The following is a 27,363-nucleotide window of genomic DNA, read 5'->3' as shown; positions in this document are numbered from 1 at the left end:
CAATTTTATAATTTTACACACACCTTCTCCCACTCCATCTTGGCCTTAATGGAAGCATTAAGAGCCAGTAAAGCGGGCGCGCTAACGAACGGCGCTTCCCCGGCGCTCGTAAACGCCGCTCGTTTGACACCCAGTGTCAACACTAATCATGGCCTAAAATTAACACCAAAATTGACTTCAACATTAATTGCACTATCGATGGGAACAGTAATACACACACTGATGCAGTTCCAAATTGACTGCCGGTGGCAGGCAGAGCTGCTGACAGCAGGCACCGAGGGGAACGGGGATGGAGCCGATCCCAGGCTCCCTCCGGGAAGCACGGCAGGCTCCGAGCAGAGGGGAGCCAATGCCACTGGCAGCTGCTGCTGGGGAGAGGGAGCTTTTCAGCCTCTTTCTGGCAGGTTCTGTAATTCCTGGAGAAGCACAGCCAACAGAATCACAGAATATCCTGAGCTGGAAGGGATCACCCAGTCCAACTCACAGCCCTGCACAGACACCCTGGCAATCCCACCCTGTGCATCCCTGAGAGAATTGTCCAAACACTCCTGGAGCTCTGGCAGCCTTGACCATTCCCTGGGGAGCTTGTTCAGTGCTCCACCAGCCTCTGGGGGAAGAACCTTTTCCTGATATCCAACCTAAACCTTCCCTGGCACAGCTCCAGCTGCTCCCTTAGATCCTGTCACTGGGCACCAGAGAGAAGAGATCAGTGCTGGTTTATTCTACTTCCCTCACTTCAGGATGGTGCTGAGCCTGGGGACTGAAGGCCAGACTTCAAATTTGGAAAGCTGAATGTGGGTATTTACTTGGTGCAGATGCAGCAATTTTGACATTTCATCATTTGCATCTGTTGCCTGGAACTTCAGGCCTAGAAGAGTGACTCTCTGCACTTACACTGTGCAGAGCTTTTAAAGTTTTACCTGGAGCATGAGCCAGCTCCCAGGAAAAGGGCAGAGTGCACATGGTTTGCCAGAGGCATTCCAGCTCTGTGCCTTGACACAGGTGGAGTGCCAAAACCCAGGATTCCTTCTTGGCTCTGGAAAAGGTGTCCCTCAGCAATCCAAGCGTGGTGGTGGCAGCCCAGCCAAGCACGCTGGCACGATCTGAGCAATGGGAGGGAACAGCTCCAGCATGACACCAAGAGCCCAGGGAAAGGTGTCACAGAATCCCAGAGCCACCCAGGGCTGGAAAAGCCCTCCAAGATCATCAAAAGTCCAACCTGTGACCCATCCCCACCTTGTCACCCAGAGCAGAGTGCCACATCCAGTCATTCCTTGGGCACCTCCAGGGATGGGGACTCCAAACCTCCCTGGGCAGCCCCTTCCAGTGCCTGAGCACCTTTTCCATGGAGAAATTCCTCCTGAAGTTACAGATGGGTAAAGATACATTACAGAGAGCAACACACAACCTTCATCAGGAGCTTTCCTGTGGGCAAGAACATTCCTGCCCTCAGTATCCATGTGACCCACATACACCTGATCAAACATCTGTATGAGCGTGGAAAATAAAACTGTGCCACCTCTTCCATCCCTGTCCCTGGAAGGCTTGGATTTGGGGATTTGAAAACCCTCCAAGAAATCTTCAGCTCTCGCTGCTGTTTTAATTCCCTGTGCTTGCCATAAAATGCAGGAACAGGGGGTGACAAAGCAGAACATGCAGCTCAACGATTAAGCTGTGCTTGTATAAAATGCATTAGCTACACCTTTCCGCCTCTGGCAATCCGGAAAGCCACCAGAGCAGCACTCCAGGAGCCTCTGCCACCCTGAATTTCCCCTGGCCAAACCTTCCCAGCTACCCAGGAAAGGTGCTGCAGCCAAAGCTCCGGCAAGCAGCGGTGATTGTGGATTAATTCTGATCCTCGTGTTACTGAGGAGGAAAAACTGTGACATCTAGTGCCAGTGGGGAAAATGACACATTCTCCATGGCACTGGGAGAGGGATGAAGGGGGATGTGGGGTGTTTCTGCAGGCCCTCCTTACATCACTTTCTCCTTGTCCTTGAAGATTAGTTGGGTCTTATCAGCAGCTGGTGCTTTCCTGGTGCCAGAGGATCAGGGGAAATTGTAGTCAAAATACATAAAGTGCTATAGAAAAGCATCCCAATGCCTGGCTCAGGACTGACAAGGAATATATTGAGTTCTGCAAGGGGCTGAGGGAATTACCTTTTCACACTGAGATTTGTGCTAATATGCTAATCTGGGGAACAAAGCCCTGGGTTTTGAAGGGGGTGTCACTGTGCTCCAGGTCTTGTCTCAGCACAGTGATTTACACAGTGGTGGATACACTCCTGAACTGCTCTGTGCTCACCCAGTTCCCAGCTCTTCCAGAGATTTCCCCATTTTAGCACAGCCCCACGGCAGGGATGGAACAGCATGAGGTCTAAGGTCCTTCCAACCCATTCTGTGACAAAGTGGAAAAAGAGGTGTCCTCTAGAAGGTCAGGGGCTGGGAAAAGGCCCTGTTAGTGATGGTGCTGTGCCCCAAGGGCAGGGCCAGCAGCACAAGGACTGGGACCCTCTGCTCTGGAGCAGCCAGAGTAGTCTAGGAATAAAGAGCAACTTGTATTTTCACAGTCCATTAATTCCTTGGCTTCTTTGTTGAGACCACAGCAAAGAGCTAATTACTGCAAGGTGTGGTGGGCAAGGGGAGTGGTCCTGAGCTACCAGAAAAACCTCTGGGGTTGGGAGAAGCCTTGAGATCTCAAGATTATCCTGAAAACACAGATTTTTGCCCAAAATGCTGCTTGCAAACTCTGTGAGGACAGGGAGAACCCCAGGCTGGAGCTCCTGTCAGAGCAGGGACTGCAGCTCTGGCTGAACACTCTGCCCACAAATCTCCTGGATTTTATGCTGGTTTCTCAATTCCTCCCATCAGACACTCAGGGCACTCAGCTCAGCTGAATGCTGTAACATCAAGAGTGTCTTGACCCCTTTTCACACGGAGGAAATGCAGCTGTGAGGAAGGCCAAGCCCTGATCCCCAGTGCCAGGCTCCCACTGGAGTGTGGGAATGGCTCTGAGCCTCTGATCCAAAACAAGGAGAGCAGGAACCTGAATGTACCCAACAACAACAACAACCTTTACCACAGGCAGCAGTTCCCAGCAGATATCTCCTCTTTTCTAGAAAACACAATGGGCAATCTCTCCAACGACTGTGAATTCAGAGAATCATCACCTTTTGCTGGCAAGAAAGAAAAATAATAATAAAAATCTCACATTTCCCTGAGGAGTTCCTAGTTCACTGTCAGTCAGCTCACTGGGACCAGCTCTGGATCTCTGGGGCAGAGTCCATGTGGAGCTGGAGGGAGCTCAGAGCCCACCCAGTGCCACCCTGCCATGGCAGGGACATGTCCCATTGTCCCAGGCTGCTCCAAGCCCATCCAGCCTGGCCAGGGACACTGCCAGGGATAGGGAGCCCACAACCTCTACAACCCCTCTGGGCAAGGAGACATTTGACAAATCACATCAGATCAGACTAATTTAAACACCAACACTCCACACACCACAACAGCCACGTCATTTCTTTACAGACCGAGCACAACGAAGTCTACCAAGGGTTAAAAAAAATCTCCTAAATTTTTTTTTTTTTTGGTGGTCTTTGGGTACAGAATCTCTTATAATAAGACTATTTGTATTCATACTGGCAGAGTAAACACTACATGTTCATGCCCAGGCAGCTCTGTGCTTGTAATTTCAGCAAGAACAGAGCGACGTCCCTGAGGGACTTTGCTGTTTCCCCAGCCACCATCCACTCAAACGCTGAATGAGAGCAGGGAAAGAGAGAAAGATGATGGCACAAGGCTCCCCAGCAGCCTCAGCGTGCACTGGGAGCTCAGGGAATAGCTCATTCCAGCTTTAATTAGACCAGTTCAAACATTGCTCCTCAAGTCCAGCAGAAGACAAGGCCGCAGCGACCCCACAGACACCATCAGGGGTAATTGGCAAAAATCCTATTCCAAACCTTCCCCTGACAAGATCCATGCAGGAAATGGTGAGGAAAACCTCTGTTTCCTTGCATCCCTGCCCTGATGGGTTTAACAGAGCCTTTGCAAACCTTAAGCTGTGATTTTAGGAAAATACAGTTCAACGACACCAAGAAAAAATAAATTATACCATCACTTAGAACTGCTCAAATTTAAATTACTTTAGAACATTCACTTACTAATTCCCACAAAAATAACCACCACATCTTCCAGTGGTTCTCTTTACTCTGCAGTCATTCCAAAGCTGCAATTTTTGCCTTCCTAATGGGAAGGCATCCAGCAAAACCCCACCATGACAGCAAAGTCTCCTCCTGCTTGAGCTCCAGGAGTGACTCTGCCATCCCCAGCATCAGCTCGTTGTAACTCTGGAGTAAATCCTGCTCCAGAGTGGGAGGTTCCACACACCTTGATACAAACGGTGTGGGGAGGATGGAAATGGAAGCATAAAATAAGATTTTTCTGTGGTTTGGGTTTTTCTGAGCAAATGAAAGTATTTCTATTTAGTCTTGTAAAACACATTTTGCTCAAATACAAACCCCAGTTACCTGGAACAGCTGAATGAGCATTTTTTAATTATGAAGGAAGCCCAGCATAGGCACAGGTTTGAAATGGAATCATCATTTACTACGGAAGTTAAAATACCCATTGTAGGGAAGGTATTAATTTTTAATGAAACAAAAATCTCATTTTCAAGAGTGAGATTTCATCTGTGAAAGGCTGAACGGATAGATTTTGTGCCTGGCTGGTAAATTTTCATTACAATCATCAAACCCAGCCCAAAGCACAACATCCTGTGGGGAAGGGAAGGGAAGGGAAGGGAAGGGAAGGGAAGGGGCACTTGCCTCATTTCCTCCTGGCAGCCTGTTCATGTGCACCAGCTGGCCCTGGTCATCCAGCACCAGCTCTGTGTAGGTCAGGATGTCTGAGGGCAGTGGTGCTGGTGGCAGGAAGGCGTGCTCATTCATGGAGTTCCACAGCTTGATCAGAGACTGGGGGTGCCAAGAGAAATCCTCATTAAGAACACCACCCACACATCACATTCTTTTTTTCTGAAAAATATCTTTGCCCAGGATTTTTCTCCTGCGAGGCTGAGAAGCCTCAGAGAAAAAGGAAAACAATAATTATCTCATTGCTTCTCCTTTTTGTTTCTCCTTGTGTTTTGCTCCCTTGGAATGTGGTTGGAGATTGTTTACCAACAGGTGATTGTTTCATTGGTTTTTGCTGTGAATTGTTTTGACTTCTTGGCCAACGGGGGCCAAGCTGTGTCAGACTCTGGAGAGAGAGTCATGAGTTTCATTATTATCTTTTTAGCCTTCTGTAAGTATCCCTTCTGCATTCTTTAGTATAGTTATTTTAGTATTCTTTAATATAATATAGTATCATAAATAATAAATTAACCTTCTGAGAACATGGAGTCAGATTCATCATTCCTTCCTGCCACGAGGGCACCCTGCAAATACAATACCCACAAATATTTATACTCAATCCACAGCTGTGTGGTATTCCCAGCAGTATTTGGGGTCATCCCCAACTCAGGACACCCTGAAATAACCCTCCTGCCAGCGTGACTGACAGTATTCCAGGGATATCACCTGCTCTGGGATTTGAATCATACAACAGTTTCCCCCAAAGTGAAATTTGAATGAGGTGGTTCAGGACAGAACCAGCAAATCAGAAACATCACCTAGGAAGGGCAGATGGCAAGGTGGGAAAACAAAGAAACAGCAACAAGAGAGGGGAAATTGTTTATGTTTCACCCTCTAACTCCAGCAGCAGTTATCCCTAATTTCATTCAAAGCAGACTCAATCCATAGCTGATACTCCCTGGGGACAACTCCAGGCCCCTGGCTCCCCTGACTATCAGCATGGCAAAGAGAAGAGCAACAAGAAGAGCCCAGAGAACACTCACCTGCCTGAACATCTCAGGAATGTCATAGACATAGGATGTCCCTAGAGTCTGTGCCTGGAACCTCTTGGACTGCAGCAGGTCTTTGGTCACGTAGGGAGTGTTGATCAGCATCCCGTGGAGTGGTCCCTGCTTGTCTCCATAGGCCTGGAACATGATCTGCAGGACAAACCACGGCTTCTGTACACTCAGCCCTTACCAAAAACCCCCAGGCTACTCCAGCCTGCTTGTCCCTGCCCTCTGCAAGGCTGCTCATGCTGGCACAGCCAGGCTCCACCACCCATTGCTGCCCTTTGGGGACACCTCAGGACCGTCACTGCACCATCCCAAAACTCACTGCCCCATCCCAGAGGAGCCCAGAGCACACAGAGCCACATCCCCAGCACAAACTGGGGCCTGAGAGGAGCTCCCAGTCCCCAGCAGCTCCCCTGACCCCCTGTCTGTGCCCATGGATGCTGGGAGCAGCCAGGAGAGCTCTGTTATTTATGGAGCGGGATCCGCCAGCCGGGTCAAGACTTGCATATGTCATCGGGCTTGAAGTTTTGATATTGTAAGTTTAAAAGATTTTCCCAGAGTAGCAACATGAATTATCAACTGCCGTGCTTCACAGCACTATATATTCTGGGCAGGCAGGACTTGGAAGGAAAGCTTTCCAATGGAGAAAAAGGAGGAGATAAAAATGGGATAAAAACACCTTAAATGTCCCTGCTTGACAGGGACACACCTGGCAGGAGGGATGTGATTAGGATGTGTTTAACAGAATTTTGCTAATTGAAGAGGAATTTATTAAAGAATTACACAAAATTCAGTAAAGCCTATTTTTATTTTTAGATAAAACCAGCAGTTTGTGCTCTCTTCAGACTGCACAAACATTGATTTGGGAGGCAGCTTCTTTAATGGGAGAAGCATTTGTTCAGGGTAATGAGTGTTTGTGGCAATGCCTGTCTTGGGATCTGTCAGGATCTGCACTTGGAAATTCTCCTTAAATCTCTGGAAAGCTCCACAGCAGCTCTGAAGGGAACTGGAGAAGTCTGTGCTGAGCATCACCACTTATCACTACTGAGAAACAAGAGATCAGGGTCATTCTGTCACCATGAAGCCATCTTCCCATTCTTCAGAAGTCATGAAAGTACCCAGCACATCAGTAATCTCTGATTTTTTTTTTTTGAAAGATTTCTCTAAACTTAAAAGAACTCTCTGAAAACACAGGAAAAAATCCACATATCTGAACTGGCCCTATAAACCTCCATTATGATGGGGAAGCTTCCTAAAAATATCAGTATATTTTTTTACTAAAATGTGGTTTAATTTTGTGGAAAACAAATCAAATTTAATACTGGAAAAGTTGCTAAAGCCTCACACACCACATGAGCCCATTCCCCAAGCTTTAAATAACAAAGCTCATCAGTTCAGAGTTCACTTGTGACCTTCACAAGTGACTGACCCAACTCAAGGGTTAAGCTGAGCTGCTGGAGATTATTAAAATGTTCTTTTCTTTCCTCATCTCCCCTCAAAGGCAGGAATGAGGTAAAACACACTGACACTATCTGCTCTGGGATCTCAGAGCTGGATGGACTCCACGGCCAGCGGCTCGCTGGAAAAATTAAATGGAAAATGGGGAGAAAGGTGACTCAGCACTTTGTGTCCTACATTCACAGTGCCCAAGTGATTTATTCTGCTGCTTCTCCTGCCTGGCAGAGAGATGATTACAGAGGGAGATGTAAACATTTCTCTGTTTAAATATTTTCCATGCATCCCATGCTCCATGGATTTTAGCATATGTAGGTATTTCAGTTAACCACACTGTTCCCACACCATGGAAAACAGAAATACAACAGCCACAACCATTACAAAAGAGCCCACTATGCTTCAGAAAAATTATATAAAAGCACCTTCCATAATTTTACATCTTCCGACCCAGATCATCCCTTATATCTTTAGAATTTAAAGGACACATTCACAGATTTTCTTCTATCTACTCAGAAAAATGTATAATTAATAATATTTTTATTAGAACCTACAGGATGAGCATCAGCAGTGATTCCTTTTCTAGTACTTTTTTGAGCACTCTGAGGAGAACTGTTTGGGAAAGCAGCTGCCCAAATGACTGAGGGCATGTACAAAACAACCAGAAAACCTGACTGATTTAATTGCTCACATTTTCACATCTGCTGCTGCATGTTTATCTTTACATTCTCCTTCCTTTGGCTAAGCTGAAAGGCAGTTTTGTGTTAAATTAAAACGTGTTAAGGGGCTTGAAGCAACCTGGTCTGGTGGAAGGTGCCCATGTGAGGATGTGCCACTTCATCACTGCATTGCCTTCATTTTCCTGCAGCTCTGTGCCCTTCAGCACGGAAAGTTTAAAACTCCCAGCACCCCGGATTCCAACATCCATACCCACAGCAGGGGGGTGGAATAGGATGAGCTCTGAGGTGCCTCCCACCCCAAACCATTCTGTGATTTCCTGGAAACACCACAAGCTCCAGAGGAGCTCCACAGGTGGAACACGTCCCCGTCCCGCCGGTCCCGCCCAGCCCCGCGTCCCCAGGGACGTACCTGTCCCGTCCTGGAGTCTGTCACCTCCTTGTAGAGGCTGATGTCCAGGTAGTAGCCCGACTCGTTGGTGAGGAAGAGGCGGATGGGGATGGCCTTGCCCGTGGGCGTCAGGCGGATGTTGATCTTCAGCTCGGCCTGCAGCACGCGCAGCTTCCAGAGGCGGCTGCCATAGCGCATCACCATGGAGCGCACCGACTCCTCGATCTGCATGGGGGAAAAGCCTTCCTCAGCAGGGCTGGGAGCTGGCCCTGCCTGTGCCAGGGCTGCAGTGAGATGGGCCCTAGGGTCCCTTGTAACCCAAACCATTCTGGGATTGTTCCTGGAGGTGGATCCCATAGGGCAGCACCGTGGAGCACACTGACTCCTCGATCTGCACACAGGGAAAAGCCTTCCTCAGCAGGCACCAGGCTACCTGGGCTCTGGGAGGTGACCCTGCTGTGCCAGGGCTGCAGTGAGATGGCCCTAAGGTCCCCTCCAACCCAAACCATTCTGGGGTTCTTCCTGGAGGTGGATCCCATAGCGCATCACCATGGAGCGCACCGACTCCTCGATCTGCACCGACTCCTCGATCTGCACACAGGGAAAAGCCTTCCTCAGCAGGGCTCTGAGCTGCCTGGGCTCTGGGAGGTGACCCTGCTGTGCCAGGGCTGCAGTGAGATGGCTCTACAGCCCCTTCCAACCCAAAGCATTGTGGGATTCTTCCTGGATCCATCAGTGGTCTGCATCCCCCCCATCCCACTGCTCCAAGGTGGTGAAGAAGCACCACACATCAGCACAGCGTGCCCAGTGCAGTTATAGGACTTTGGTGACCTGTCCCTCCTCATCCTAAGCCTTGAGACAGGCAGGAACTGCACCTGGGGACTGATGCAGAGGGACAGTGCTGGATTCTCATCCCTGTTTCCTCATGGCACACGGAACCACAGAATCATTAGGATGGAAAAGACCTTGGTGATCATCAAGCCCAACCAGCACACCCCACCCCAGCACAGGGACTCCTGCCTCCCCTGCACAGCACCGCTCACACTGGGAACTACAGAATCCAGGGAAGCCAAATCCTTGGCAAGCAGTTTTGTAGCCCTTGTATGCACAATAATCACATTTCACTGCCTGCACGGAGCTTTAAATCAACAAAGCAATTACCACTTGGAGCTGGGCCTCCTGCTCTTCTATTAAACTTTATAAAATACCACTGTGGGCAAAGTGCATATTAAGAGAAGGCAATTTATAGGCTGGGTTAAACATTTTTCCCAAAAAAAGTCTCTTTTGCACAGCAGCTCAAGGAAAAGTCATGGTTTGTATCTGAGGGCAGCCCAACTTCCAGGGATGAATATCCCAGCCTCTTCTGAACTTCCTGGGAACCAACGGCTCTGGACACACCAGGAAAGGTTCATTCAAAAGGGATTTAAGCCACCAATTTTTAATCATGATTTAAAAGTCAGCAAGCAAGAGAGAGTTCTTTTGATACCCAATTCATCTTTATAACTTTCTGCTGTTCTCCTCAGGAAAGGTCAGCTCTCATCTTTGGGTACTCATGAACTGAATGCTGATTTCCAGCTAAATTCAGCCTGGGCTTGGGACTTGCTTTGTGGTGATTCTGCTAGCCACAAACATCCTTCATGCCTGAACACTTTCATTTGTGCATCTACAAAGCTTAATGTTCATTTATTTAATGTGCTTGTACCAGAGACTGAAAACAAGGCACTTTTGTAGCTGAATTTACAGATTCTTTTTAAGCTCCTAATTTATCTCATGCTCTATTTGGATGGAATCTGAACTTTTGCAACAAACAGAAGATCTGCTTCCTTATTAAAACTGTTTACCTCAAACACACAATGAAAAAATAGGTTTAGTTTCAAACACAAAACATATTTCTAATAATTGTCCCTCAGTTTACACAGAGGAGCTGAGCTGCACAACAAAACAGTTTTAAAGTGCCAGAGGGCAGGGTTGGGTGGGATATTGGGAAGAAATTCCTGACTGTGAGGGTGGGGAGGCCCTGGCAAAGGCTGCCCTTCTCTGGAAGTGTCCAAGGCCAGGCTGGATGGGGCTTGGAGCAACCTTGGAGCAACACCTTGGAAGGTGTCAGGGCTGGAACGGGATGAGCTTCAAGGTCCCTTCCACCCCACACCATTCCATCCTTCTGTGATTCCATGAACAAAAGGCCTTTTAGCTCTGACAACGAAGCCCTGGTGAGACAAGCAGCCCCGAGCTGGGCAGGAGCTCCCACCTTGGAGGGGTCCATGATGACGGTGGGCACGAAGTTGAGGAAGATGTGGTTGCAGTCCGTGCGCACGTTGGTGTTGTTGAAGGCCACCTCCAGCTCATCCATGGCCTCCAGCAGCAGACGCTCGCCCTCGTTCTGCAGGTACTCAAAGGAGGCTTCCTGCCAGAAATGCCAACAAAGCCTTGAGCTGTGGCTCACACATCACTGCCCCAGAAAGCAAGGAAAACTGCAGGAGGGTGTGATGGAGAGGACAGAGCCCACATGCAGCCCTGGAGCAGATCCATCCCCAGCACAGAGCCAGTGCTCCCAGTGCCTGGATCCCTGGCTGCCTTGTGCCCTGCTTCAGCTCAGAGTAAATCTGAAACCACACAGGGCAAGCCACTGTTGGGATCTGACATGGGGATCAACATCTAAGGATTTCTGACACTCATCTTGGGCCCCTGAAAAATCTCCCTGGAGCACAGGAATACCAGGACTCCAAAGGGATGGTTCTGCAGAGCAGCACCAGCAAGGAGAGGACACAACCCCCAGCCCTCCACGCAGGGAATGGTCAGTTTTGGATCCTGCAGCTCCCTAGGACCATCCCAGCTTTCCCTCACCACCCTGGACAGGGACAAACCCACCTTGGTCACCAGGTCCGAGTGCCTTATGATGGCCCTGACGAAGAACCTGTAGTCTGTGACCTCTGTGCCCACCTCCACCTTGGCAGCCCCCAGGTAGAGGTGCATTTTGTGGTTGGCACAGGGGATGGCCGTGAGGTCGAAGTTCCTCATGCGGTTCAGCTCCAGCTGGAAGGCCAGGGCGGGCTCCAGGTGCCGGTAAATCCGATCCTCCTCGAACTGCAGGGCCAGGACAGGGGGGGAAAGAGGGCATTGGAAAAGGGAAACACTCAGGGGAAGAACTCCACAATGCCCCTGATGAATTTCATATTTAATTCAAATGCTAAAAATTCAAACAAATCCAGCCCAGGCGCTTCTATCTCGCGCAGCGCTGGGAGCTGTGAAATTGTTGAATAATACAAATTGCAGGACAGCAAGTTCTCAAGTTCACCCCCCTCAAAAAACACTCTTTTCCACAGAAATCAAGAAGTTTTGTCCTGATTCTGAGTAGTGAATCACTGCATGAAAGAAGGATAAAGCCAACACTTGGAGAAATGTATTAAGAATATCCAACTCACCTTATCCCGGGCACGGAAGGTGAAGAACTTTGGGAATTCCCTCTGTTTGAAAACAAAAACAACAGTGTTAGTGCTCCCAAAGCAAGCACTGATGTCCCCAAAGGGCTCTGAGGCCACTGCTGGGGCAGCACCACAACACAAGAGGTGACACAAGTTGTTCCCAGCTACTTTTTCAACATCACAAAGGTGGTGGAAAATCAAGTCACCTTCAAGACAGCAGAGGCAGCTTAAACCTGCCCTCACTAATGCAAAAGAGGCTGCTTGATTGGCTTTAGATAATTATTGTCAGTTATTAACAGATAACAAAGAAGTGTGCAGACAGTAGAGGGAGACTTTTTCTAGATCTGTTATGATTAAAATTCCAGTGGAAATGTCTGGAGTGATATAAACACTCTGTTATGGATGTAGATATACGCAGAACAATGATCTTATTCTACAGCTCTCTCCATACCATTACTGCCAGAAATACTCTCTTCCCAAGGAAAACTGGGAGCTGCAATCAAATAACTTTATCCTCCTGTATGGAGCAGCAAAAACATGACAAAAATCCCCCATCCACCACTGAGTTTCTCTGGTTTTCTGTTGCACAGATAAAACCCTGGCAGAGCCTTGAGAGTTTTTTGAAATATTGTACAAATCTTAGATGAAGAGAGGAGGCCTAGGGAGCATCCTGCCCCTCCAGTTCCACCCTCTCCTCTGGAATTCCACTTTCACTGGGCAGGGCTTTGGGCAGTGCTTTGCACCACGTGAGAACACTGCTGCCTGTGCTGAAGGTGACCTGAAGGGACACACACAACTCACCAGAACTGGCTCACTAGGCAAAAAACAGGGAATCTGACCTGGAGCCACTGAATTTCTGGCTCCCATTCCATTATCCATGAGAGATGAACAACCCCAGCTGGAGGGAGTGTGACAACCAGTGACACTGCACGAGCCACCACTGAGCAACACAGATTTTAAGGCTAAAAGGACTATTCTGGTCAGTCATCTTCCTTCTCTCCGAGGTGAAACAGCCCCCAAACCTCACCTGATGACTCTCAGTTGAGCAAAACAACTTGTGTTTGCCTGGAAACTCTTCCAAAATAAAGAAATGCTGCCTAAAACTTCAGGCTCACTCAGTATATCCATTATCTGTGAGCCTCATCTAAGAAAAAACCTCTTCCATGTTTCCTCACTTCTCCCAGTCCCTCCTGCCTGTCCTCCTCCAGCTTCTCCCACCATCTCCAGGCTCATTCCACCACTAATGGAATTGCTTCCAGGGCACCTCACTGGTGTGGTGGGCAAATATCATAATTAGATGTGCACACACACAAAAATCCTCAGTGCCCTGCTACCAAAATCCAAAAGAGTGCTCCATTTCCTAGGCAGAAGAATTATACCCCTGCTGTGTTCTAATCAACCAACCATCATCAAGACAATCAAAATAATTTGCCTAAATTAGCCAATCAAGACACCCTGCAAACCGCAGAATGCGAAAAGCTGCACCAGAAATCATCAGAGTTGATTATTATACTAATAATCACGTTAAAAACCTAATGAGATGAGGAAATTGGAAGCTTGCTGGAGCAACTCTCTATTACCTCAACATGCTGGGAACTAATTATATAGACTGTAATTAAAACAAAAACAAACCCGAGCCCAGGCCCTGGCTAAGTTAATAGTTGGTCCAGTAATGAGGGGCTGGGACAGCAGGCAGTGCCAAAGGGTGACAGAGCAGCTCCCAGAGGAGCTCCACAAACTCTGCAGCCAGGGGACCACACTGAGGGTCCAGGGAGAGCTCAGGGATGGTTCCTTCTGTGCTGTGCCTCCTTTCTGACCTCTGACACGTCCCACAGCAACTCTCATTCTTCAACACCCATTCTGTTCTCCAAAACTTCCTTTTTCAAACCTAAAGCCTGGATTTTCTTGCTAAATGTCCCAAAAGACTCTCCACAAAATCCATTTTCTAAGCTGCTGACTGACACCTCTGTACCTGTACAGTAAGCAACAATTCCCACGTGGTGACAGCTTCAAACACTATTTCTGCTGATTTGTAAACCAGTTTTCCCTTCATAAACCTTCCTAGACCAGCTGTGTTGAGCACAGGGTGAATTTCTTGCACTTCAAAGGCTCCTGACAACTTCCAGAATTGAAAAGTAGATACCCAAGAGATAAAAATCTGCTTTATGCCTTACACTGCCACCTAAACCAGACCTCACTGATGCCCAGGGCCTGGGGAAAGAAGTAATTCTCAGCAGTAAGAGCATCAAACATTTCCCACATCACTCTGCAAAATTTAACAAGTCCCTTCAGTGACTGCAGTTATTTTAAAATCAGTAAGAAGCCAAAAGAAATCACCACACTACAGAGGAAATACAAAGGTTTCACTGATAATTGCACTTCAGAACAGAAAGCAAACACAAGGAAACACTGAAGCACAAGGAAATCTTTATCAGGGAGGCTTCCTGAGCTCAGCCAGGTGACATGGGACACTCAGAGCCCCTGTGGCCCCTCTGAATGCCACGGGCCCAGCCTGGGTTTGCAGTCAGATTTTCAAATAAATACTTCAGCTCTTCACTTTGACAGAGTGTGGGCATTAAATGCCTGCCTGGGATCCAAATGAGAAGCCCAGAGCCCCCTGGGTGTCTCCTGGCCTCACAGCAGGAATGGCACCGTGTTCCAGGCCCTTTTTACTTACATGGAATCTCTGATCCACCTCATAGTTGACCTGTTTCCTGAAGTCCTTACAAACGAAACACACACACATAGGAAGAAAAAAAAAAAAGCAGAAGACAGCTAGCAATTAGGATTACAATCAAAAATTAATTAATTAAAGAATACAAGAGGTGTCAAGATTGCTTACAATTGTAAATTAATTTTCTTAAGCGAATTCATGATAACCATCTCAAGTTTTAGAGGACAAAAACAGTGAAGAGAGAAGTAAACACAGTAAAATACAGCATTTAATTTTGGGGGAAAACATGTCAGATGCCAATGGTGTAATGAGCTAGAAACCAAGGAGGTCTGAGCATCAGGAGAGATATGGAAATACCTTTTGTGCTACAAGGAAAGTCAGCCTCCGAATGCCATGCTCAATCAGGACTGATTTCTGCAAAAACAAGGGTGGAAACAGGTGACTGGACTGCAGAACAAGAGCAAATTAAAACAGGCTGGAGCCCTCTGTGAAGTGAAAAAGCTCTGCAGATCCTTCTACCCCCGAGTCCCTGCTCCCCTTCAGCCTCCCTGGAGCGAGGATTCCCCACCTGCTGCTCCTTTAGCAGCATAAACACCCAAATCCCTTCCCCCTCAGGAGGTAAATAACTAAATCACACAACAGTGAGCTCAGGCTGAGCCTGGCTAAGCAGGAATGCAGGAGAGTCACCCCCAAATCCTGCAGGAAATATCCTTGGTCATTTGCCAGGATTGCTTTTTGAAGGGAGCAGGGTGCAGGTGGGGTAAGGTCATGGGAAATGATGGGAAATGACTTTTAAAGGAGCTAACCCATGGAAGATGTGGCTCATGATTGCCTTTGGCACAGTGAGCTCATGGATAACCCAGTCCACATCCAGAATCTCAGCCTGGAGAAGGCTTTGGGGGGGCTCATTGTGACCTCTTAGTCCTTTAAGGGCATTAAAATAGAAGGGAGAGGGATTTTTAGTGTGGGCAGAGAGGAACATGACAAGAATTAGAGGGACAAGGGTTAGCTGGGATGTCAGGCAGGGCCCTGAGGTCCCTTCCACCCCAAACCATCCTGAGATTCCAAGATTCCACACTGCAAAGGTGCTACAAGTCAGATGTCAGTGATTTTTTTCAAACAGATCACAGAATATCCATGCTGGTTGCCTCTCCCTCATACTCCCCTCTCAGAGTGCTGCCATCAGTATTCCCCACAGCACTGATCCTTTGAAGGGCTAAGATCTCATAATTCTCCTCTTTTTCAAACTTTTCTCCTTCCTCCTCCCTCTTCCAATTTAAAAGCAAGGAACACAAGAAGGAACAACAGCTCAGCTCAAGCAGGAGCAAAGCAGCCCCTCTCTGCACAGACTGTGATGTTTTACTAAGGTTAAGCCCTTTGAAAATGAGCAGCAGTGACTGTATTCATGGCAAGAGGAAGAAAATAACTTTAATAATGCCATGATTTAAAAAGCAAAAATTGTTATTGCTTTTAAAATTCCACAAGTGGCAGACAATAACAGCAGAGCAACAGGATTCTGATTACATGGTAATAATGTGGGTCTCCCAGCAAGGCCACAGCTATTACAGAGCGATTAGCCATCAGCACCTGGAGAAACTCCATTTCCACTGACTGCCTCAATCTCCTCCACAAGTCATTTACAAGTATATGATCCTAATTTCTATTAAAAAAACCACACGCAACATGCTGGGACTGGAAGATTATTTGGACAATTTGGATCAACCTATTTGATAGTTTAATGTGGTTTTGGATTTTTTTTTTAATATATATTTTATTTCTTTCCTGTTATCCCCTCCCATAAAACGCCTGGAGCATGATCAAGCAGATGAAAAGCAGAACTAGTTTTAATTCTTAGATTTGATTGTTTTCCTTGTTTAAAGAGACAGGAGGCTGCTGAAGCCATGTGGATGCCAGTCCCATTTTGGAACCCCTGATTTCTGCAGGGCATGTCCCCACATCCCCCCCTGAGAAGCTGGGGGTGCTGTTCCAGTGCTCCCAGAACCAGAGCAGTGCAGGAATCCCAGCTCCTGATGGGATTCTCAGCCCCACAAACCAGTGGAGTTCTTCACACCACAGAAAAGCAGGTGCAGGCAGAGCCCAGCGTGGACACAAGGAGGCTGCTCCCAACCCAGGCTGTCCCACAGCTGACCCAGCACTCACATTTGGGACTCTAAAGTGAATCCCACACTAAGAAAGGAGCAACAGAACTTGCCAAATAATTAAATAATTCCTCCTCATGCCAGGAATATCGTATAAGGTGGATGCTCCAGCACACTAACAAGGGCAGTAAACTTTAATTGCATTAAGACTATGGTGATACACAAATACAGGACATTTCAATGTCATTTTACATGGTTCTGTTGCTCACCCAACAACTTTATCACCAGGGAAAGGGACAGAACACATTTTTCAGAGCATGTGGAGACAGTTACTGAAGACTGATTTGATGTGTTTAAAACTTTCCAAGTCTTTTATCCCATCAAAAATTAAAGGGAAGAAGTCCTGACCTGACAGATTAGAAGGAGAAACAATGACCTGGTGCCTTCAGGAAGGTGCAGCTACACCCAGACAAAGACATGGGAAGGCTTCAGAGGGGATTAATTAAATTAAGGATGTAGTGTGTTTGCTTTGAAACCCAACCCAACCACCCCAAACCTAGGGGACACAGAGATAGCTGTCCCCAAGCTGTCCTGCAGATGCCCAGAGAGGCAGAGGGGTGCAGGGAGCTCACCTTGCTCTGGGTGAACTCCCTGAACATGGCAGCCAGGCCGTCGTCGTCCACGTCGCTGTCGGTTTTGATGGCCACGTTGAGGATGTGGATGGGCTCCTCCCGGGCACTCTGCAAGCACAGGGAACATTCCCCACGGGTCAGTAATTAACAGCTGAGCACCTCAAAACAGGCTCCCTAAATCCAGCTTTAGGGATGCTCTGGGGGAAAGGACCTCGAGCAGCAGCAGGGAAAACTCTGGGGGAAATCCTTGACCAAACGGCCTCACAAATCTGCAGTTTCACAGAAGTCAATGTCCACAAACATCAAACAGGAGCCTCCTTGGGAGAATTCAAGTCTGAGGATGACACAGGGTCAGGGCCTCCCTTTACCAGAAGCAGCACAAGGACAGTAGAGGACTTTAGCATCAAGAAAAGTAATTAAATTAATCATAGTGTAGGGGCAAAACAATGTGAGTGTTCATATCTACAACAACATGAAATAATGTGGAAACATCAATTCCATCTGAGCTCCAAGGAATTACAAATTCAGCCTCCAGGAGCCTGTGATTAACTGGGAAAAACTGAGACTGGACAGGAAATTACCTTGGTGAGGTGAGGGGGATGTAGGGAGAGGGATCTAAGGACATTGAGGTTGACAGTAATATTCTGGAAAAGGCTCCAGTGCTTCCACACATCAGGATCAATGGATCAGTGGAAAACAAAGCCCTGTTCTGGACACAGGCTATATTCCAGCAGAGCTTTTCACTCTTGTGGAGCAGCTACCTGTGTCTCTAAAGGAAACTGGACTTGTATCCCTATGGATTAGGGACCACCTGCTTCCTCTGCACCTGTTCTCCACATCTCTGCAGAAAATCAGCAGCTCCACTCAGCTTTTCCTCCCAAAAACAGTTCCAAGAGGTAGAAGAGAGGGAAGAGTCAGGATTTAAGGGGACTGGGAAGGGTGCAAGACAGGAAACACAGCAAGTCAGACACAGGACAAAGACAGCTGAAGATGCAGTTCAACATCCTGCTGCAGAGAGAGGGTCTGGAGACTTAATGGTGGGTTTAAACTCTGTTATGGTGCTGTGGATCCAGGAATTCTGCTGATGCTAGAAGCCATAAACTAAATTTACATGGAGAGCAAGAGCTGAGCCACAGCTTTAGAACAGAGCTGGAAGCGGCCGCCCACGCCGAGTCACCTGCTGTGGAACAAGCAAGCAAATCACAGCCATAAATACACAAAGCTCCCAGCTCCTGCTCCCAGCACTCAGCTAGGGAGGATCATCCAGCCTCAGAGAACCTTCCAGAAGAAAAAAAAACAAAACAAAACCAACCCCTACCTTGTCTTCATCATAGAGGGAAGCGTGCCCGGCCTCGGGGAACGTCGGGCTCTGCGGGGGAGAGTCGCAGAAGCATCCCATGACTTCATCAAAGATCCTGGAACACAGCAGGGAAGGAGCAGTCAGCAGCACACCACTGCCAGCACACAGAGCACCCAGCACTGACCCTCCAGTCCTGGCAGGACAGGGCTCCTTCCCTTGCTGGGCTCAAAGATCAGGAGGCAATTCCTCAAACCAGGGTCTGCACTGTCCAGCATTGGTCTGAGACCTCCTGGGTGCAGGCTGAGGGCTCTGCTGAGGGTTTGCCTGTCCCAAAAGCTTGGAAGCACAAAGAACTGTCCCCCCACACATCCACAGAGCATTAGGAGACATCAGCACGTTCCCAACCAGCAGAACCCGGGATGCTGAGCCCTCTGTCTGCAAACTGCTCCTCCAGCACCCTGAGACTGCACAGGGCCACACACAGGGATCCAAGCAGGGAAACACCCTCAGGACCAGCCTAAACCTGACTCTAGACCTGGCAAAGCCTTCCCCCTGCTCTGTCGGGGCCCAGGTGGGGAGGTGGCCACAGAAGCAGGGCCCAGGCTGGCACACACCTGACGAAGTCCTCGAAGGTGCGGAAGGAAACCATCCCGCCCATGCGCTGGCACGGCGGCGTGAAGGAGTTGTCCAGCAGCACGTCACTGACACTGGCCACGTGAGCCATCCCATAGTGATTGAGGTTGGAGGAGAAGGACATCCTAAACAGCAAAGGCAGCAAGAGCACAGTCAGCACAGCTCTGGGAGCAGGTTTGGATTGCTCAGCCTGTCCACAGCCCCGGCCGTGCCTCTGGTGCCACCCCACCTGGGGGCTGTGCCAGGGACAGGAACACCCAGAGTTAGCAAATAGTGCTATAAACCCCTTAAAACAGGTATTTCTTGAGATGGCAGGAGAATTCTGGCTATGCAAAGCTGAACTTATTTTTCCTCCTGTCTTTATGTTTTGCTTTACAAGTGGAACATGATTCAAGCAGCAACAATTCTAAGATTTGACACTTGAAGGATTCAGTACATTTTTACAAATGCTGTATTAACTTATTGATTCCATGATTTTTCTGATCCTACTATAATTTTCACTCCTCAAATGCAGCATGGTACAGTGACTTCTCCAAAATTCTTTACTGAGTCTCACACTCTCATTCCTGCCCTTTCTGTTCAGGAAACAGCTGGATGTGGCACTCAGTGCTCTGGGCTGGGTGACAAGGTGGGGATCAGTCACAGGCTGGACTCCATGGTCTTCAAGGTCTTTTCCAACCTTATTCTGTGATTTTTATGCTTTTTTAAAGACACAATGCCATGGTCAAGACTGGCAGAGGAAGCTTCTCCCACAGTGAGGAAAAAGCAGACAATTAGATTGGACTTTTCTCTGGGGACACAGCTGGGGTCTGCCTTCTCTGCAATAATTATCACCAATTTCTGAGCTGTACTACAGACTCATCTTAACTCAGACTTCCTTCAAGAGCTGCCTGCAAGGTGACACTTCTGAAGAGACCCAAGCTGGCCCAGGGACCACAATCACTCTCCTTGTGCTTGGGGACACATTCATTTTACTGCCAAAATTGGAGGAGATGGGGGAAAAAAGTCAGGGAATGGATTCCCCAGCAGAGCTGCAGCCTCAGAGCTGTGAAGTGCAAGCTGTGTGGGAGAGGCAGGACCTGGCTGAGCCCTCCTGCCACAGCCACCTCCCAGCTGTGCTGGGATCTCCTCCCTTCCCCACACCAAACCCACTGTGATCCAGCCCTGAGTACAGTGCTAACGAGTCCAGAGTATCATCAGGGTGATTAATAGCTCTCCATGCCTAAAGTCACTCTCTGTTTCTGCAATTTATCTCTGATTAAGAGCCGTGAGACTTCCAAGCCCATTTTTACTATTTTTCCCTAAATAGGCTTGTAAGCAGTAATAAATAATAGGTATTCACGTTTTGAAAGAGGGGAATTTTTCAGGACATGCCTTGGTGTACATTCTTACAACTAATACAAAAACTATCACAGAACAGGAACTGAACAGAAAGACAGCAGACATTTTTCATGTATTATTTAAAACAAGAAATACTTTTCAACTGAGACACAGGAGGAAAAATTAGTGTCCAAACCACAACAAAACATGCTGTCAGCTGTTTGAGATGCAGATTCATCTATGGTGTGAGGGAGGTGAAACAGCCCTGACAAATTCTAAGCTCTGCACAAAAACCAGGGTAGCACCAGGCTGGGCTGGGAGGAGCTGCCTGGGGTCACTGCCAGAGGGTCAGTCCTCTGGGATTCAAACCTGGGAATCCAGTGCCAAAAAAAGACCCTAGGACAGCACTCTGCTGTGTAACACACTGCAGATGAGCTGAGTCACCCAGCAAATTTAATTCCAGAGATTGCTGCATGCAAATATATATATATTTTTTTTTTAAGAAAAGCTGAAAACATGTTTTAGACAAAGGGAGAGGAAAAGGGGAGGTAAAAGAAGAGTTATGGTTGAGTTTTCCAAGTAAAGAGAAGGGCACTACAACAAAACATGTTAAAACATTCAGGATTAGGCTCCTTCTTTCTAGTGTGGTTTTGAAATTTGAGAAGGTGATGAGTACTGTACCTGTTTAGCGTGGGGATGTTCCCTCTGAAATCAAACAAGCACAATTAGTCACAGACTGGTTAGTGACAGCCATCACAAAGAACCATCATCAAACTGCTGCACACAACCAGCAACACCTGCACAAGTGACTGTCCCAAATCTGCCAGGGAGAGCTGCCTGCCACCACCCTGAGCCAGCAGGGGCACAGCCAGGCCATGCAGGGAGCATGCAAATAATGCAACAGGAAAACACCAGGCAGGCACCCCACCGTCCTGGTCACCTTCCATCAGCCCCTTCAAGCCCTCTGCAAGTGCAGAGCAAGAGCCTGCACTCCCTGACAGAGCAGCAAGAGATGCAAAAAGGAAAAATAAATGACCATCTCACACAGGAAAGTTGCAACAGGTTGAGGAAAAGAAGCCAAATGCTCAGTGCCAAACGTGCAGGCTGAGCAGCAGCCCACGCACAGGCTCCCACAATGCAGGGACAGAGCAAACACAGCCCGTGGAACACCTGGCATTTTCAGCACTCAGGACTGAAAGGAACAGCCTGTGGGCTAAAAAGAACAGCCGGAAGGCTAAAAAGAACAATCTATGGGCTAAAAAGAACAGCCTGAAGGCTAAAAAGAACAATCTACGGGGTAGAAACAACAACCTGAAGGCTAAAAAGAACAATCTGTGGACTAAAAAGAACAACCTGAGGGCTAAAAAGAACAGCCTGAAGGCTAAAAAGAACAATCTGTGGGCTAGAAACAACAACCTGAGGGCTAAAAAGAACAGCCTGAAGGCTAAAAAGAACAATCTGTGGGCTAGAAACAACAACCTGGGGGCTAAAAAGAACAACCTGAAGGCTAAAAAGAACAACCTCAAAGCTAAAAAGAACAAGCTGAGGGCTAATTTGAGGAAACCTTTCCCAATTCTTTTCTGACAGCAGCCCAGCTCTCCCTGTGTGTGTGCAGCCCAGGGCTCAGGGATGCACTCCAGGCACAGTGAGGGGCACATTTTCACACCAGCAGCACAGCCCAGCCCACAGCAGGAACAGCCAGGAGAGTGCCCCATGCAAGATGGAAAAATGGCTGGGATCTGACATGCAAAGCAGCCCAGATTAAATTTTAAAAAGTCCTTGCACACAGGAGGTTTGTGCACAGGGATTAGCAAGAATTAAAAGATGGAAAGGAGAGCTTTGAGGAACACGTGAGTGAACATTCACCCCCTTCCCTTCAGGAGCTCAAACCACAAACTTTTGTGACCCCCTAGCCCAGGGGCAAGACCCCAAGCTGAGCACAAAGTCCCAGTTCTTGATGAGCAGTGCACCCCATGGTCACTGCTCAGCCTGCCCTGCTCTGTCCCAGACTGGTTTGGTCACAGCAGAGTCACCTTCACTGCAAGGTGATGTGTTGGGGGCATTACTGAGGCACAAAAAATTCCCATAGTCTCCTTAAATCATATGGGAAAAAAAATACCTAAAAACCTATCTGTTGTGAGTACCACAAGTATTTCATTTTTGGGGGGATGGCTCTGTGCTGCAGAGCCTGTGGTCAGGACAGAACGGGCCTCCAGCCCTCAGGGGGTTGGGACTATTTTTTGAGCTTGGCAAAGAGTGGGAAAGCTGCATGTGATCTACTTCAGTTGGAAAAAATAGTCTGGAGAGGACTGGCAGTTCCTACCCCCAGCAGGAACCCTCCTGTAGCCGTCCCTGGAAGGCTTTCAGGAAAGAGAGGGACAAAAAAAACCCAGCAGAACAAATGTTCAGTTCAGCCTCAAGAAGGGCACCCTGGTGCTGTGCTCTGGGAGCTTCTCCTGCCACTCCACACGGAGCTGGAGAGGCTCAGGAGTGGCAAGGAGGGAAACAAGACAGGGAGGAGTGGACTGAAACTGAGAGAGAGCAGGTTCAAAGGGATGCCAGGGAGAAATTCCTCCCTGGAGGGAGGTGAGGCCCTGGCACAGGTGCCCAGAGAAGCTGTGGCTACCCCTGGATCCCTGGAATTGTCCAGGTTGGATGGGCTTGGAGCAGCCTGGGACAGTGGAAGGTGTCCCTGCCCAAGGCAGGGGTGGAATAAAAGATCTTCAAGGTCCTTCCCAGCCCAAACCATGCCCTGGTTCTGTGCCAGGGCCACATCAGAGCCCCTGCAGCACCAGGGCCAGGCTCACAGACCAGCCCCAGCCCTTCTCTGATCCCTCCTCAGCTGCCAGGATGGCCTGGAGATGTTCCTGCCCTGGACTGATCTCCAGCCCCTGCACCCCTGGGTGCTGAACTCAGCTCCCGTACCCCCTCCTCCTTTTCTCTCCCTTTTTCTGTGAGGAACAGGACTCTCCCAGGCCATGGCCATGCAGAGCTCAGCTGTGGGCGAGGGCCAGAGCAGGGCAGAGCTCTGGAAATGAGGCAGCAAAGCAGAATGAGCACAGGCTGCCTCAGTACCCCACTTGTAGTTATTAACAGCACTGCCACAGGAGAAAGAGCAATTCCACTGGCTCTGACCAGTGCCATTCCTCTTATGTTTCCTCATTTCTGCAGAAGAATCTAACCAGAAGGCAGTGAAACATGCCTCAAACCATACATTTTGATTGGGTTTTTCCTCTCCCTCTTTCTTCCCTTATTCTTCTGCTCCCTCTGTGATTCAGCCGAGCTGAATCTGCTACAGAAGTCCAATTTGCATAAAATTATCCTCGTTCCATTCAGTTTGCTGCCCCTTCCCCAGCCCCTTCTTTGCTCTGCTGGAAGATTTTGCCCTTTCTGAGGCAGGCAAGCCAAGGGAACAGCAGCACATTACTGCTCCTGCTGCCTAATTAACATCAAACCTCAGCACGGGGCTGCAGGGATTTACAGGTGTCCTGGAATCATCCTCCCCTCCTCCCTCCCCTACAAACCACTCTCACAACCAGGAGGGGACCTCAGGCTGCCTGACACCCCCTGAGTGATCCCTTTGGGGCTCCAGGTAGGGTCAGAGCCCACAGCAGCATGGCTGGGTCACTCCTGGCATCCAAAGATTGATGCCAGAGGCTGTTCCAGCAACCAGTCCACAGAAAATGCTGTCACTTTGTCAGAAATTCACATTTTATGAGTAAGATCATTGTAAAATGACAGCAGGAAAAAACCTCTGCACACTGCTCTAAATGTGAGTGTGGGGTTCTTAAAAAAGCCCTGTTTGGGACCAGGGATATTTAACCTGGCTTTCAGCCTAACAAATGGCTTCTACCTGTAAGCTGAGGAAGAGGATGACAAAAAGGAACAACCAAAATCCCCCACAGATGAGAAAACATCAGGAGACAGCAAAGGACAGACCATGCACCACTCTCAGGCCTTGAAATCAGCAACAGCAGAGTCCAAGGAGGGGCAGGGACACACATCCACAAGCACAGAGGGAGGAGATTCCAGGGAGATTCCAGGCCAAACCAAGCACAGGATAGCTGAGACATTTGGACTGATGGAAATACCCTTGGATGGGGCTCTGAGCAACCTGGTCTGGTGGAAGTTCCCTGTCCACTGCAGGATGGACATGAGATGAGCTTTAAGGTCCTTCCACCCCAGAACATTCTGTGGTGTGATGATGCTGATGAAATTCAGAGCAACTCCTGTCTAGACTTGACTCCCAGCCTTGGAAGCAGCATGGAAAACAGGCTGCAGCCCCAGGAAGGAATTCCATTTCTGCCTCTGCATCCCTGTTTTGGAGTGTGCATTCCTGGCTCCAGGGGCAGCCAGGCTGTGCTGCTGGCACCTCCTTTGTGGAGCCCCAGAGTCACACTGGCCTCACAGCCAAGCAGGCTCATTACCCACATTTCATCTGCAGTGCTAAACCTTCCCTACTTCCTCCTTCCAGTGCTGCATCCTGACCCAAATCCCTCGGGACACCCCAGGCCAAGTGTGGTGCTCTGGGTGCTCCGTGGGGCTCAGTGCCCAGAGGGGCTGGGGAGGCACGGCTGAGGCAGCAGGGACCAAAACCAGGCTGGGCTGTATTTCAGTTTCCTCTGGGGCTCACAAAGCAGAAGGTAGAGCCCTGGGCTATCCCAAAATCCACACCCCAAAATCAGGATATATCCAGCAGCTCTAAGTCTCCTTGTCAGCACCTGCCCCAGCATCTGACACAGGGGACACATCCAGCTCTGAGAAAAGCAGGGATCTGTTTGGTGGGAGCAATTTATCTCTGAGCTCTTCCCTCCTGACCCTCCACCACATCTGTTCCAGGGGAAGGGGGATGAAGCAAGCAGCTGAGCAGCCTGGCTGGGGAGCTGCAGAGAAGGGGATGCTCTGGGAGGAGCAGAGCAGCAGCAGGCTCCAAGAGCTGGCTACAGCAGACAATGTCCCAGTTTAATTTAAACCTTACAGCTTCAGCCACAAGAAAGGCTGCTGGGAAGCAGGAGAGGGGAGGGGATTAGAAAGGAACACTTTTGTTGAAAAAGCACTATAATTCCCTCTCCTCGACACACAATGTTTCTTTGAGCAGCAGATTTGAAGCTAAGATTAGGCAAGGCCTGTTCCATGAACACCTCAGAAAGGCCTTTCAGGCTCTGTCACCTGGGCTGCCGTGCTCACAAAGGCAGCTGAACCTCTGAGCAGCCCCCTCTGCCCCCTCTGCCCACGCCAGCAGGGCTGGCACAGCACACTCAGCACAGCACGGCCCCAGCAGGGCTCCTTCCCTCCTGCCACCTTGTCCCCTGTCCCCAGGAGCCTGCAGGGCTCATCCCCAGGCAAGGAGGGCACCCTGCAGCCCCTCTGCAGCCTGTGCCCATGGAGATGCCCTGGATCCACCTCCAGACTGGATTTCTGCACGGAGAGGGCTCCCACAGCCCCTCTGCTGCCAGAGGAGCCCCTCTGCTGCCAGATGGTGACACTGCACTCCTGCCCTGGGCACAGGGATGCTGATGGTGACACTGCACCCCTCATCTGCCCTACCCTGGGATGCTGATGGTGACACTGCACTGCTCACCTGCCCTGGGCACAGGGATGCTGATGGTGACACTGCACCCCTCATCTGCCCTGCCCTGGGCACAGGGATGCTGATGGTGACACTGCACCCCTCATCTGTCCTGCCCTGGGATGCTGATGGTGACACTGCACCCCTCATCTGCCCTGCCCTGGGCACAGGGATGCTGATGGACCCATCAAGCCCTCTGTGGCTCCCATTAAATGTTATTTTTCTCCCTATGACTTTCCCTTGCTGTTCAGTGGGGATTCTTGCAAGAGGACATTTGCTGTTAATTTAAACAAATAATCCCCCAAACAGTTTCTGCCCACAAAACCCACCAGGAGCAGGTTGCACTTCTGTGACTTTGTCAGCAGATTTAACAGCTTTTGTGTCCTCTCTGCTTCCCTGTGGGCAGCTGATGGCAATCCTTCCATGGCCAAAAGCACAAAGTCTGAGCTGTGATCAGGCAGCTCAGAGGGAGTGACTGGGATTGCTTCTGCCACAATTAAGTAAAGGCATAGCAGGGTTAAATACCAATAACGAAGAATTTAAATACAAATTTCAAAATCTAATTAGAATTTAAACCATTATCAGTTTGCTGTTTTCTCAGCATGAATGTTTGCCTCAGTAAAATTTGGGCTCTCAAAGGTTCACAGACATCTGACACAAAAGGACCAGGGTTTAAAAATATCTGAGGCAGTGGTGAAAAATGTGTGGCATCATATAACAGCAGCTCCCCAAGGGAATGCTCTCCTAAGGGCTCCTGGCACCTGCTCCTGGGTCCCCAGCCCTGCAGAGCCTCCAGGGACATTCTGGGATATTTTGGCTTTGGGCTTTGCCCTTGGAATGCACTTTTAGCTTTTCAGCCTAAGAATTTGTGCTACAAAAGGTACAGAAAAAGCACATGAGGAGCATAGACCATGGTCAAGAACAACAAAGAAGACTTAAGCAGCACAATGCCAGAGTTTTGAGATTTCCACATCCTGGGTTTAACACCAGGTGTGGCTTCAGAGCTCCTTAAACCCTGTGCCACCATCAGCCCCTGGGCATCTCCAGCCACCCCAGAGGGAGAGCCACCCCAGGAGCCAAATTCATCTCTGGCAGCTGGAGACACCTCCAGGGAGCTGAAGCTGCCCCTGAGCCTGCTTCCCCCTGCACAGGAACACGGGGCAGCAGCCTGAGGAGCAGAGCTGAGCTCAGGACACTGTCCCAGCCACCTCTGGGTAAGGGCAGAGGAGATTCCAGGCCACAGAGCTGCTCCTGCAGGAGGGAACATCTCTCCTCTCCCAGATGACCCTGTGTGA

General features: G+C 49.0%; 1 protein-coding gene across 4 annotated transcripts in view; it reads right to left on the bottom strand.

Annotated features, from left to right (window-relative positions):
* Positions 1-27,363, bottom strand: part of ACACA (acetyl-CoA carboxylase alpha) — a 97,941-nt gene that overhangs the window by 37,802 nt on the left and 32,776 nt on the right. For 3 of the 4 annotated variants that reach the window (XM_041482853.1, XM_041482852.1, XM_041482851.1), the window contains 12 exons: positions 21,181-21,204; positions 19,161-19,304; positions 18,565-18,661; positions 17,247-17,354; positions 14,873-14,929; positions 14,519-14,563; positions 11,842-11,883; positions 11,288-11,503; positions 10,668-10,823; positions 8,441-8,644; positions 5,888-6,043; positions 4,821-4,967 (listed from right to left, as the gene is read on the bottom strand). In XM_041482853.1, the coding sequence (XP_041338787.1) occupies positions 4,821-4,967; positions 5,888-6,043; positions 8,441-8,644; positions 10,668-10,823; positions 11,288-11,503; positions 11,842-11,883; positions 14,519-14,563; positions 14,873-14,929; positions 17,247-17,354; positions 18,565-18,661; positions 19,161-19,304; positions 21,181-21,204 (1,396 nt within the window). The remainder of the gene's footprint in view (positions 1-4,820; positions 4,968-5,887; positions 6,044-8,440; positions 8,645-10,667; positions 10,824-11,287; positions 11,504-11,841; positions 11,884-14,518; positions 14,564-14,872; positions 14,930-17,246; positions 17,355-18,564; positions 18,662-19,160; positions 19,305-21,180; positions 21,205-27,363) is intronic. The other variant, XM_041482850.1, reaches the window with a different exon arrangement.

Source organism: Pyrgilauda ruficollis, unplaced genomic scaffold (assembly GCF_017590135.1).
Source record: "Pyrgilauda ruficollis isolate IOZ18807 unplaced genomic scaffold, ASM1759013v1 scaffold59, whole genome shotgun sequence".
Lineage (NCBI taxonomy): Eukaryota > Metazoa > Chordata > Aves > Passeriformes > Passeridae > Pyrgilauda > Pyrgilauda ruficollis.
The sequence above is the reverse complement of the archived record's forward strand: the minus strand, read 5'-3'. Positions and strand labels throughout refer to the sequence as shown.